Genomic DNA, 13,852 nt, shown 5'->3' with positions numbered 1-13,852 from the left:
CGGCCGCTCACACCCAAGAAGTCCCTCTAATCTGATTATACTCACTGGAGCTTCGGTTTTTTTTTTTTAGAAATAGATGTAGTATTGATTCAACCACTAAAAACTAAATACCGAAATACCGTAACTAGGGAAAAGACCTAAGAGGCTAGCTAATAAATAATTCAATTAAAAAATAATAATATATTGGGGATAAAAATGTCGACATTCAGATCTTGGACCAAAATCAGATTAGGTCAATATATAGTTGCTTCAGACAGTATTCATAAAAAAAATGAATTGTTGTAAATTACCACCTTCCACTAGTTGGTTCAAACCACTTCTGCAACTGAGGTGAAATCGTAAACATGAAACAAATTGAAAATAAACAAAATTGTCTTCAGTTACAACAAATAGTGAGCGTCCCCTGAGGTCGAATCAAAATCGTTGACATCTTCCACAATCAAAAAGATTGTGAATGTCTATTGCAATCATTGAGACTTCCTGCAAGAATCCTGAAAAAATCTTGATTTTCAAATGGACAATCTTCTCAAACTCTTTTGGTGGATTGCTAAAATGGAGCCTCAATCAACTCAAAAATCGAATCCCCTAATAGATTATTGGTAAAATTAATTTCTCAAGAAAAAATCCCTTTTAAGCCCAGAGGCTCCCTCCCAGGCAGAGGCCCCAGCAACCGTGCCGTTAGGGAAATATGGCCCTGGAAGCTGCACTATCATTACTCTCTGAATCTGTTTTTCACAAAGCCTGGATACTAGTTAGGACCTAACCTCTTGGTTTACAGTGAGTTTGGCAAGAGTCCAATGGTGGTGAGTTTTGAGGGTAACCACGTAGGAGTGCGGAGGTCGGATGGAGCATTGGTAAGCAGCATCATCTCTCCCCACGTCTCCGTGTTGCATGACTACGCAGAAGAGCGGATGTGGAGAGACGCTCTACGACTATGCCGATCACTTGGGGTACGTCAAATAAAAATTATTTTACTATTTATTTATGTTTGAAAGGTGCTATAAATCCCGAACAGTATAATATATCAGCTAGCAATTGGAAAATTATTGTGTGCATCATTTTTTATTTGACTTGTTTTGTTGAGGGGTATTTCAATCACTAATGCAGTGTTTGTATCAATACATTTTAATACAGAGTATTTGTTTGGATTTCAATGGGAGAAGTTATCCATTACTGAGCAAGTTATTCTTGCCTACGATACCTACTTTTTTATTGAGTTGATATGTGAACAGCTTGAGAAGGCTCTAAACTACTGGGCTACAGCATTATCACATAGGTGATGGTCAAGATTTGTTGCTTTGAAACTTCACCCATAGCTGTACTTGGTCATCGAACTTCTAATACAATACATGGTCCCCTGGTTTATGCAACAGCTGTTTCAAGTTAGTAATAAAACTAGTAATCTACATAGAGCATCTCACTCCAATGTCACTCTCCCCGAATTTATATTCAGCTTAAAATTTACATCAAGATGTCCTAAAGAATTATTAATACATTGAACCCATGCTTCCTCGATTAAGTCTCACGTTCTAACTAATGGACCGGCTGCTCACCAATGAACCCGAAAAAAAAAATAAGAGAGAGAGAGAGAGAGAGGGGGAATGGTTGCCATTCAAGAGTGAATTCTAAAGAAAATCTAAATAAAACATAACATTTGTTGTTGACTCCGCTTGTTGTTGAGTCAGGCTTCCAAGTCGTTCGCCTGGGTGCAGGTACGGGGGCGCGGTTCAATACATGGATATTTAATAGGATAGATGTTTTCAAGATAAGGCGCTGACCTAGATGTTCTTTCTGATAAAATCTAGGATGAGACAGTGTGGGCTTGCCTGGCAGCCATGGCGGCACACGCCAGAGACCTGGACACTGCCGAGGAAGCCTACGCAGCTATCAACCAGGTGGACAAGGTTGTCTTCATACAACACATCAAGGTAGAGTCTCCAACATCCGTGGATGGTTGGGGTTTCAAAAGATTTGAGACAATAATCTAGCCTTAGAATGAGTGTTTGTAATTATATTTTGGACATGCTTTGGCTGCTATGTTAGTAGTTCGGGGGATTTAATGAAAATGTTTTAATGAATTTAATTAAAAGTAGACACTTTAACCTGAATATTTTGACGGATAGCGAGGTTGAATTTTGTACATCATTGCAAATCTAGTGGCTTACAATCCACCTAAACTTTAACAAAAAATAAACGACATACAAGAAAAACAAGATACAACATCCAAGTTACCTATGAACATAAGAATATTATTTAAGGTACTTAAGAATTCTATTAACTTACATAACAACCTTAATGTTTTATATGTTGGAATACAGCTGGGAAAGGATGAGAGGCTGATATCCTTATATATAATACGTGAAGGCGATTTCTACAAAACACTACTCCTCCGTTAATAATGGACAGATTTTTACAAACGACGTGTCAAAATTAAGTATTTTTTGTGTAGATGCCACCTTTCACCAATTCCTGTAATAAAAATCCTCGGGCTTTGCCCCACAGGCCATCAAAGTTGGATTTTCTCCCTTAAGATTAACATGGGGGAATTTAAATATTTAATTGGAAACTTTGTCCCCACTAATTTGAGAGAACGGCTGGGCGTAGAAACTTAGTAGAGGTGTCCAAAGAAAGGTCTTGGTCTGAACATGAGTTATCAAAAGAAAAACTAAGCAAAATCCCTTAGGACTCTGCCCCAGAAGCCTTTAAAGATCCCTCCACAGAGTTGTTTACATTTTGGCCATGTGAATAATACTTTTTAATAAAACAGCTGTTCATTTTAAATTGTATTTCACACTAGCTGTTTGCCCGTTCTACGTACGGGAATCTTGTTTAAATGAATACTTGTTCAATATAAACATGAGGATTCCTAAACTTTTATAAAAAATGTTACTTGCTCATGTAAAGTCCCAAACTTAAACTCATAAAAAAAAAAAAAAAAAAAAAAAAAAAATAAGGAACTACAACAATACTTAAGTCTAAATGAAATATTCAATAGATTACAAGTTGCGAATTAACACTTTTTTTTTAAAGTAATTTACACCTAAAAGGAGTGTAAATAACATTTTTTTACAGTTTTATCCCAAAACCACGAACCAACCACAATTGTTTACCACTTGTTGTCTGGTGTAGAGCTTGCCAGTGCGAGGGGCTCAGCTAGCAGAGATGGCTCTGTTGGGAGGAAATGTGGCTGATGCTGAAAGTATCCTACTGCAGAACGGGCTTGTGTTCAGAGCCATCATGGTCAACCTACATACTCACAACTGGTCAAGGCAAGTGATCCTACTGAGCTTGTAGTCACAGTTGGCTACATTGTAGAGCTGCGAGCATACAGTAATTTTGATAACTCATCATTATTGATCTCTAAAATACATTTTGCTAGGGCTCTTATGGGCCAACTCTGGATTCAAAAGTATAGTTAAATAATGCTCTTTTATCAACTCAAGCTTATTTATAAAGGTAACACTCCAGAATCATAAAAATGTAGTATCCGAGGGAAGGTTGAGGTCTTGTGTATTTTTCATCCATTGTACTTAGGATCACCATCCTTATATATAATACGTGAAGGCGATTTGTACGAAACTCCTCCGTTATTAGTGGACGGATTTTTTCAAATGAGGTGTCATAATTAAGTATTTGTTGTGTAGACCGCCCTTTCAACAATTCCTGTAATAAAAGTCCTCGGGCTTTGCCCCACAGGCCATCAAAATCCCAATGTATTTCTTATGAAGGAAAGATTTTGTTTAGACGAATAATTTGCATTAATTGCAGCTGTTCATAATACACACAAGAGCGTTCGTTTTCAGAGTGAGTTAGTTTTTAGTTTCAATAACTGGAGTAGAGTGAGCATTTGTTTTCATAGTGAGTTCGTTTTCAGTTTCGATTACTAGAGTGGAGGGATTGATAACATTATCTTTTAGTAGACTTATTTAATTCATCGAAAAATTATGACTGTTACTGGTTTTGAAATAACGTCTTTAATATTTTGCAATTGCTCGAATTCGAGCAACAGGTGCATTAGTTAATATTATTATTGGTTTGGATTACCATTATTGGTGTTAGAGTAACCATGCAGTCAGTCACCTGAGGAAATCCAGGTTGTTCTAATGTTCCGATGATTATTTGCTACACAGAGCTCTAGAGCTGGCTGTCAAACACAAGACTCATGTGGACACAGTGCTGCTGCATCGCAAACGCTATCTCGAGGCATTTGACAAAACTGAAACCAACGAGAAGTTCCTTCAGTTTAAGGACCAGGTATGAGAAAATCAAATTTATGTATCCATCTCACTTACCAATGATGAGATAATGTAGCCTAATGTGTAGCGGTAGCGCATTAGTATTATTGAGAAGGAAACTGGAGTCAGGATTCTGATGATCGGGTGTACAGAATCTGCACAAATAAGATTGTTGACTTATTATGCCAATTTGCTATTATTCTAACCTGGGCTTTGTAGCCCTTGATCATAGAGCTTTTAATAAATAGTTCTGGCTTAAGAAAGAGCTGGTCTTAGTCAGTAACAAGGCTACAATGATCACACTCCCTTCACATATACTCACCCTTCATTCAAATCCAGCTTTAAATACCAATTGAAGGTGGAAAGGGCTTCTAACTCCTTGCTTCTAGCACTTCACATCAAACTGGTTACACATTTGGGAGATAATACAAAAATCTATCTTTTTCAATGTCTGTGTTTTCTGCTTTGGACGTAAACAGCAACACCCTCAATTATTTTCCTTCCGTTCTGTGAAGGGATTTTGATAAAAGGGTGGCTTACTTTCCAAGCAGAAACTTTCATACCCTATTCACTCTCGATATTGGCCGCACTATGAAGGCTACGTCTCCAATTTCCTGTAATTCCAAGTAGGTATGCTGGCAAACCTGTCTTTGAGTTATTTAACTGGAGTGATGCCTTCATAGATGCTGATAGCCTAAAACTTGCTTATTTTCAGCAGCAAGATCTCAATGTCAGATTGAGTAAGAGAGTGCAATATTGGGTCAACCATATTTTGAATTCGCTTTCACTCCAGACAAAATGTTTTTGACAATATTGTTTTGTTTAGTTATATTGGTAATTTTACTTTAAAGGCAAATGTTTTATGTTAATGGCAAATGTGTTAGGCAAATGTAGGATTACTGCTACTTAATATGAGCTGATGCTTTTTTCAGGTTGATCTAGATGAAGAGAAAATACAAGAGAAAATTTCATTTGAGTACGAGAAAGAAAAAGCTTCTACTTAATTACTCATCTAAAGTCATGCTACTTTATTTTGTTGTTATTTATAGGTATGTACTATTTAATTTTAAACTATAATTATTTATTAATGAAATATATTTGAATTGTAAGAGATTTTCCTATTTTTTTTAGTTAAGGTTCCTTTCAAGGACCCCCATGGCGACAGCTACAGTACCTCTTAATTTGATATTATATCAGAGTAAAAGGTTTCTTTAATAATGTATTTTTATCATACAAAAAAACAAAAATGTTTTATTTAATACCTTAAAGCTTATAAAAAGAGTACCACTACTACTAAAAAAACCAGTACCATTACCAGTACTAATAGTACCAGTACTATTATAAAAGAGTACCAGAACTTTTTATCGTAGTGTAAGTACTTTACAAACACTATTTCAAAGATTATTGTAGTATTTTAGGTCCTATATTCTCATCACCTTATATTTGTATTTACAGTATTACAATAGAAATTCTACCATTTCCTGCATCTTGAAACATTGTGATAGACATAAAGCACGAGATAGCATGTTTCTCATTTATTATTACTGGAGTATCTTGTTGCCCCTTGAACGTCTGTTGAATATAAACCAAACACTAATTGAATCTGCCTGTTTAGACAGCTCTAGATACTAGGTACAGCCTAACTCTAGAGATCAAACTTTGATGATTATCATACAAATTAAACTTTGATTGAATTAAAATACTAAATATAACAAACATCTAATATTTTAAGCTTTGCAGTTTTGTTACTTTTTCCCTTTACAGCTGAATAAACGAGTACAAATACAATGTTATTATTACATTTCCATTTAATTGTATGAATATTTTTTATTCTTGGACTAAGAATGAGTAAATATTTGTAACACATAGCATTTCTTCAGAGTACAGTGTATAAACACATCACATGTAAGTAATACCCCAATTGCAGCAAACCTGCAGACTAAGCACATTTCCATTTGCCAGATTTGATTTTCACTGAAATATTTCCTGGAGATGTTAGGGAATTTTAGGGAACCAACCTACCTTACCCTTAACCAGCAGCTGTGGTAGAATGTAAATTCGTAATTACACCAAATTAAATTCGTAATATACACGTACCTGTCACAGCTGCAATTCCATCCCAGGCTGAGGACATAGTACTTAAACAGCCACAGTAGGTATTCAGCCAACAGGAACTTCAGGACCACTGCACTGTAGCACTGCAATAGACGACGTAACACCATTTTAACCAGTGGCGTTATTTCACCAAATCCTTGGGGGGTGGGGGCAAACACCAGGGGGTATGGGGGGAATGGAATACCCCCCAGCAAACAAGTGGGGTCCGGGGGTCCTCCCCCGGAAAATTGTGCAGTTTTGAAACAAAATACCCCCGCCGCAGCAAACCTGCCGTCTAAGTGAATTTCCATTTGGCCGAATTGATTTTCAATTGATCTATTTAAATAACATTAGGTTTAACGAGTACCTAGGTTTGCTGCTACAAGGAAACTAATAAAGTAGTGTGTTTTTAGTAAAATATTGATAGCTTACTATAAAATAAATAAATTTGCCAAGTTTGATCAAAATATATCCATAAAGAAGCAAACTACAACATTTTACAATATTCTCCATAAGAATAACATGGGAATTTTAAATTTACCATTTTTTTAGTTTTCTCCGTAACCAATAACCGTACAAAAACACTTTGATATACTGAATTTTTTGTTTTTTTAAGCTCTTTAAGAAGGTTTAGAGAAAAATTGGGAAATTTTGTGTTTTGAGGGTAAGAAGTGAGAAAACCCAATTTTTACCCCTTAAAACCCCCCATAAAACCCTGTTCCCATAGTCCGATCATGCTGGATCGCGAACTCATTCAAGTTTATCCCGCCTTACACCTTCAAACCAAATTTCATCAAAATCGGATAAAAATTAATCAAGTTATCGTGTTCACGGACACATATATATATATATAAATATATATATATACATATATAAAAATTTGAACGAATGGTGTTTTTGGCCTCTGGGGACATTAAAATGAAAAAGTAAATCGGTTCCGGGCCTAAGTCTTACCATGAGACCTACGGTAATAGCTACTTCCCTATAGGGAAATTCGCTAAAAAGAGGGGTTTAAGCTTATTTTAATAATTGTCAAAAGCACTTCAAATAAAAAAAAATTACAAGTAAAATTTATTGAAATTTAGTTAGAAAATTAATGATACTAAGAATTATTGACAACAGACAGAAACAAAATAATTTTATGTTGGTAAGTTAGTCATCTAAGAAACGTGATCAATAGTTCCATGATGTATTAATATTATGTTTGTTATTAGATTCATGACCAATTTTTCTTGTACAACATTTAGCAATGAATGCGGTTGTTCATAGCCTATAGTTTATAACAGTTTATTTTGGTTTTTAAATAAAATACAGGTATTTAAGAACTTAAAAGTAAATCAAATTTTATCACCAATAAAATAATTTGACACAAAAGGTTCTATTTAACTATATTAAATTGGTAGTCTACAATGTTCAAAAAAAAAATTACGTAAAATTTATACACATGTATAATTTTAATGCTTGAATAATTCATAAAAGTAAAATGACAAAGCAATGCTTCTAAAAAATCTGAATTTTTATGTATATATATAAACTAGAAGTACCCTAAGTGGTTTATCGTACAGCACCAAACAGAAAAAGTAAATGAATAACAAAACTACTAATTTATCTAAACTCAAAATGTGCTATCTAAGACAATAAAACAATAATAATTTTTGATTCAAATTACTGTACAAGAATATACAGATTTTTGTCTGCTGTGCTTTTTAGGATTTGACAGGTGAAAATATTTGTATATTGGCTAGTACAGCATATTTTTTTCTCTTGCCCAGGATCCATCAGGGGGGGGGGCAAATGCCCCCAAATGATTTTAACATCCAATTTGTGCGCAAAAAGTTTTAATTAAATTAAAAATTTTTTGCATGGCTCTGTACAAAACTATTTTCAAAATAGAACAGAGAAAAAATATGTATAATATCAAACATAAAGAAATGAATTGATTGGGGGAGCGGCGGTGGACCGTTATCGATTACCAGCCGAGACTAGTCTAGACTATATAGGCTACATTGATTGTCAATTTGTACCGGGAGATAGAATTTTCTAACTTTATGGGAGCCCCAAAATACTATTGAAAGTTACTTGTTATAACTTCATTGTGGATGTAGCCTCCGGATTGCCAAATAATATTAAAAAGGTTTAAATACCTGCTATTAAGCAATCCATTTAATTGCAGTTGCAACTAGTTTCGACTCCTATGTTGAGTCATCATCAGGCGGTACAAGGACTTCTTCTCTTCTTTCTTCATATGAAGAGCGTCATATTTAACAAGTAAAAAAAAAAAACATTTACACACGACACAAAACACGTTACGGACACGAAACATTTACTGATCAGTTACGACAACAGACGACGCTAACCCGACGGAGTTTAAGTCCAGACTTGCGGGTGGTCATTGCAGTGGTGTACGTCCAATACAATTCATCATTAGCGGACGTACACCACTGCAATGACCACCCGCAAGTCTGGACTTAAACTCCGTCGGGTTAGCGTCGTCTGTTGTCGTAACTGTTTCAGTAAATGTTCAGTAAATGATCAGTAAATGTTTCGTGTCCGTAACGTGTTTTGTGTCGTGTGTAAATGTTTATTTTTTTTTACTTGTTAAATATGACGCTCTTCATATGAAGAAAGAAGAAGTCCTTGTACCGCCTGATGATGACTCCACATAGGAGTCGAAACTAGTTGCAACTGCAATTAAATGGATTGCTTAATAGCAGGTATTTAAACCTTTTTAATACTTGTTATACGTTTTTAATTACTTGTAAACCTGTTTAAAGACAGTAAATTTTCTCGGGAGACACTTGGGCAGGATTGCTCGGTGAAACTTTCTCCATTGATTTCACAGCAGAAAAGAAAAGGTTTTAATTAACAGTGAAAGTATCAAAAGTTACAAAAGTGTGACACCTCAACACACAAATACCTAAACTTAAAATGTTTTATCATTTTATTTTAGATCTTGTGTTTACATCGTACCAATGATATAGTGTAACTGGTTTCTTTAAAGCTTTACAAGGCTGAACAAAAATAAACTCAAATATCCATGTTAAAATCACTATTATCTTGTTATGACCTTCAATAGGATGGTTAAAAAATATAGCAACTACAAATACAATAGTGGTGTAATATACAAGAGAGGGTTTAGTGGAACTTGGTAAAAATAATATGTTTCAGATTATTATTATCGTATCGTTGTTGTTTGTATCACTATTACATCATTTATTGTTATCGTTAATATGTGTGAAATGAGTTCAATAAGATTTTTTAGGATAACAAAACCACACAAATTCACACTTTTCATGATTAACAGTTTCATGATAAACAGTTCCTGTACACATGACAACTTCCTCTTTATGTTTTGCTATCTGTAAAGTTTATTGTTTACTTGTTCTGGATAAATTGCAAAGTTTCTTCTGTGATATTGGCCGTACTTTGGGACACAGAATTAATTATTGTTATTTTTATATTAACTGCAGGTTTTGCAGTTCTTTTTTATATTATAGATAGTTATGGTTAGTTATACACTTTTGTAGAATTCGCTGAAACAAAATGCAGTAAAAAAATATTTTTTTACAACTGATCATAAAACAATAACAATTATTTTAATTACAAATAACAATTTGAATTAACTAGGGAAATTAAAAATGTTTACAATACAAAGCATTCAAATACTAAATCTATTTATATTATTGGAATGAAGGTTCATGAAAAGGTTGGCGAAAACCTTGTTATAAATCAAAGTTCAAAGTATAAATTCTTAATTTAAAGTTTGAAAATTATTTTCTTCCAAAAGTTGGTTGAGAAAGGTCTTTGAATCACGGGTGTTTGGTGTTTGTTAGTTTAAATCTAAGCATGCCTGAAATGCGTCTGAATCAGGTTTCCAAAGAATATAGGTTGCGTGCAAATTTAAGTGTGCATAGTTTTATTTGCAGCTACAAATCCTATTTGCCATTCAATGTACATCAAATACTTATAGAAAAGCAGATCTTAATATTCATCCATCACAAGTGAAAAACTGGATATAGTTCTAGAGTGAGAATATAAAGGTTACCTTTTGGATTGAAAAGTCAGTATTTTGATAATCAAAACTGCCTTGATCGTTGGGTTTTAAAATTTACATTCCTGACTAAAGAAGCAGTTTTTACTCGTAGTAAAACTACAAAAGGCTCCTTACCGTACATTTTCATTTTACACTCTTTTTCACTAATTTTTCGTCTATCGTCTCTTGCTGCAATTAAGATAGTGATAGTTATTAATTAATTCATACATAGTTTCTGTCTGTGTTCCTTAATGTAATGATTATGATACTGAAAGTACATAATGTATGTGTAACGGACTTAGATGACTGTTGTCTTGCACTTTTTCCAGACGTTCAACAAAATGTAAAACTTCCAATAACTTACAACCTTATATACGGGGTTTCGAGAGAAGACATTGATTTTTTATTATTATATTCATTTTGGTTATGGTTGCTGTAGATGAATTAAAGCAGATATCTATTATCATAGATAAAGCATAATCTATTAGCATCCTATTTTAATTTATATGTTGTCCTAGAAAGCCTTGAAATTTTTTTTCTAGGAAAAATTAACGTCTTATTACTATTGTAATAGATAGTTAAAGGAGGCGTCATTTTATTTCACCACAAGGATAAAAATGTATTGTTAATGGGAATTTATTTGAAAGAATTTGAAAGACGAGGTTTTGTTTGTAATTCATTTCTTATTTGCATTAATAATGAAGCTGCAATAATTTTGCTTTGTTATTTCCTCAATAAAGTGAAAAATACCATTTTAATTACATTTCCATTATTTATAAGCCCTTCTTTAGGGATTCAATTCGATGACGAGAAAATGAGAATATGTCTTACTTTGACAAAATATAATGTTTATTGTTAGCTATTTAGATCATGAAAAAAACTCTCATTAAAACTCCTCAATATAAATGTTATTAAATTCCATTTTGTAGCCCATGAACATATACAGTGTGTAAATTAAGTACCTATTGAAATAATTCTGTATTTTTAAATCCGAAATAGATAGAAATATTCTGTTTGTGACAATAATTGTTAACAAGGTTCCGCAATTTGTTACTTCAAAAATATGTTTAACCCCCCCTAACATAGTAGGGGGTACGGGGTGACTTATTTGTTCAAATAGGAACCCCTATTGAATGACCCCTCATTTTGAAGGATTTGTCAAAAGAAACACAATGAAGCAAACCCGAGGTGAATATCTCACCCCTAGCCAAAACGGCAGGTATACCAAAATTTTATTTACTGTATGTGAAAAAGCACCAATTTTACAAATAATGGAAACATTCTGTTTAAGGAATTGATTGTTAACATAAGTTCCACGATTTTTTACATCAACAATAATTTTTCAACCCCTTTAACAGGGTAGGGGGTGGGGCTGACTTATTTTTTTAATAACAACCCCTATTGAGTGACCCCTCATTTTGAAGGGTTTGTTGGAAGAAAATCAATGACGAACTTTCGAGGTAGATATTTCACCCCTAGCCTAAATGGTGAGTACTCCAAAATTTAATTTATGTGAAAAAGCACCCATTTTGGAATACTCGCTATTTCGGCTAGGGGTGAGATAACCTCGGATTTGCGTCATCGTGTTTCTTTTGACAAACCCTTCAAATGAATGGGTAACTCAATAGGGGTTGCCATAAAAAAAATAAGTCACCCCCTACCCTCTACGCTGTTAGGGGGGGCAAAAAATATTTTTAATGTAAAAAATTGCGGAACCTTTGTTTAACAATTATTGCCACAAACAGAATATTTCTATCTATTTCGGTTTTAAAAATACAGATTTGTTTCAATGTTTTCAAATGTTTTGTTTTCAATACTTAATTTGTATAAGCTTATTTAACAGTAGTACTAATAATGTATTGCTGTTACATAAGCTTTGCAAAATACAAAATTTATATAATAATTATGATTCATTATTCTACGAGTAATATTGTTGATATGTTTTTATTTTCATTTATGTACTTTGTATAATATGCAAACGAAACTGGAAATAATTAATGGCTTATAATATGAGAAAAAGACGAGGTTATGTTTATTCATGTTTGTAACTATTACTTATCGAATTAAATTTTTTTACTCCATTTAAAAATCAAAACCGTCCATATGACTTGCCAAAAGCATTTTAAAATCATTTCATAAATCACTAATTTTCATGACCTGTGATAGAATTTAAGTTTGAATAGTAATTGAAATTGAAATCTAAATTATTCCTCTCTTTTAAGCGTGATATGTTTTACATTACCGTATATGTTATGTGCATTTTTTTCGGGCTTTGAAATTTATTTAAAGGTATCTGCAGATCGCCTATTATTAATTCCCAACACTAAATTTTGTTGATTTTTATTGAATTCGGTCCAAACAGTTTCTTTCTATGTCTGAGGTGATCCTAATCTGATTTTCTTTCTTACATAACCAGTTTTTATGAAATTACAAATGTATTAGTTTTTTTTTAATTTGAGACTTTGAAAAATAATTGAGTTGGAAAATAATAACGGGCAACCAGTAAATACAACAATGAAACTAAATTTATTTTCTCTATCCAACCAATGCTATGTACTTGGTCAATTAAAATACTAGGTTTCAGGCATTCAAAATATAAAAAATATTTTTATTTTTATGCGTGTTTATTTTTTTGGTAGGTAGTGTTAAATGAGGAAGCTACGTAACATATTTTACAAATAATTGTTGATAAATAAGATTATGTTCAATAACTGATATTTACTCTATGTTTAACATTCCGCGTTGAAAAGTGTTTAGTCTGGGTTTTTTGTCAATTAAAACACTATTATGTAATAAATAATACACCACATTGGTATAGGTAGTTGATATCATTATCAAATACTGTATAACTAAAGAGTTAAGTGGTTCTTAAGTTTAAATACATCTTTACTGATAGTTTACACCTTTTTTAAAAATCAACCTTTTGTCAAACTTTGTAGAAAGTTTCTTCAAAATATTTATTATCATATCCATATCAGCGGTCATAAAGTTAGAGATAAACCCTTGTAAATTTCAAGCTAAAACTCAAACTTGTCAACTAACCTTATCTCATCCTCTTTTTTCCTCTGGTTAGCTTTGCTAGTTCCAGCATAAAACCTTCATATATGTAGAATATGTTTTCAGAATCATTTCCCTGAGACAAGTTTGTCAATGTTAACAAACCCAGCCTAGCATTCTGAATGGATAATCGATTCACTTATGGCGCTTAGCTTCCTTGAAGTTTGAAAATTAACTTCCTGGAAATCTTCAATGACCCGAATGTAATAGTCTGCTATAAAAGTTTACATTGAAAGTTAGAAATCTAGATGCCATTTCAAAAATAACTGTCTAGCTTTGTGAACAAATATTTTTTTTTCAAACAAATCAACCAAAGGATTTGTATGATATATAACACTTTATTGCAAATTATATCTAAAACCTTAATAATCATGATTCATGTTGGTTTTTTAGTTGGAAATGAAATTAATAATTTAAATAAAAATTATTTAAC

The 13,852-nt window shown here is 33.0% G+C and overlaps 1 protein-coding gene across 2 annotated transcripts in view; it reads left to right on the top strand.

The window, feature by feature from the left end:
• The window catches only part of LOC129000908 (intraflagellar transport protein 80 homolog), a 41,924-nt gene extending 36,631 nt beyond the window's left edge, over positions 1-5,293 (top strand). For both annotated transcript variants that reach the window (XM_054427987.1, XM_054427988.1), the window contains 5 exons: positions 779-950; positions 1,806-1,928; positions 3,130-3,269; positions 4,131-4,254; positions 5,168-5,293. In XM_054427987.1, coding sequence (XP_054283962.1) covers positions 779-950; positions 1,806-1,928; positions 3,130-3,269; positions 4,131-4,254; positions 5,168-5,239 — 631 coding nt within the window. In that variant the 3' untranslated portion in view covers positions 5,240-5,293. The remainder of the gene's footprint in view (positions 1-778; positions 951-1,805; positions 1,929-3,129; positions 3,270-4,130; positions 4,255-5,167) is intronic.
• The last annotated feature ends 8,559 nt before the right edge of the window (positions 5,294-13,852 follow it).

Source organism: Macrosteles quadrilineatus, unplaced genomic scaffold (genome assembly GCF_028750875.1).
Source record: "Macrosteles quadrilineatus isolate MER2022 unplaced genomic scaffold, UCM_ALF_1.0 Scaffold_8__2_contigs__length_117827958, whole genome shotgun sequence".
Classification (NCBI taxonomy): domain Eukaryota; kingdom Metazoa; phylum Arthropoda; class Insecta; order Hemiptera; family Cicadellidae; genus Macrosteles; species Macrosteles quadrilineatus.
Note: the sequence above shows the minus strand (reverse complement) of the source record. Positions and strands in the feature narration are given on the sequence as shown.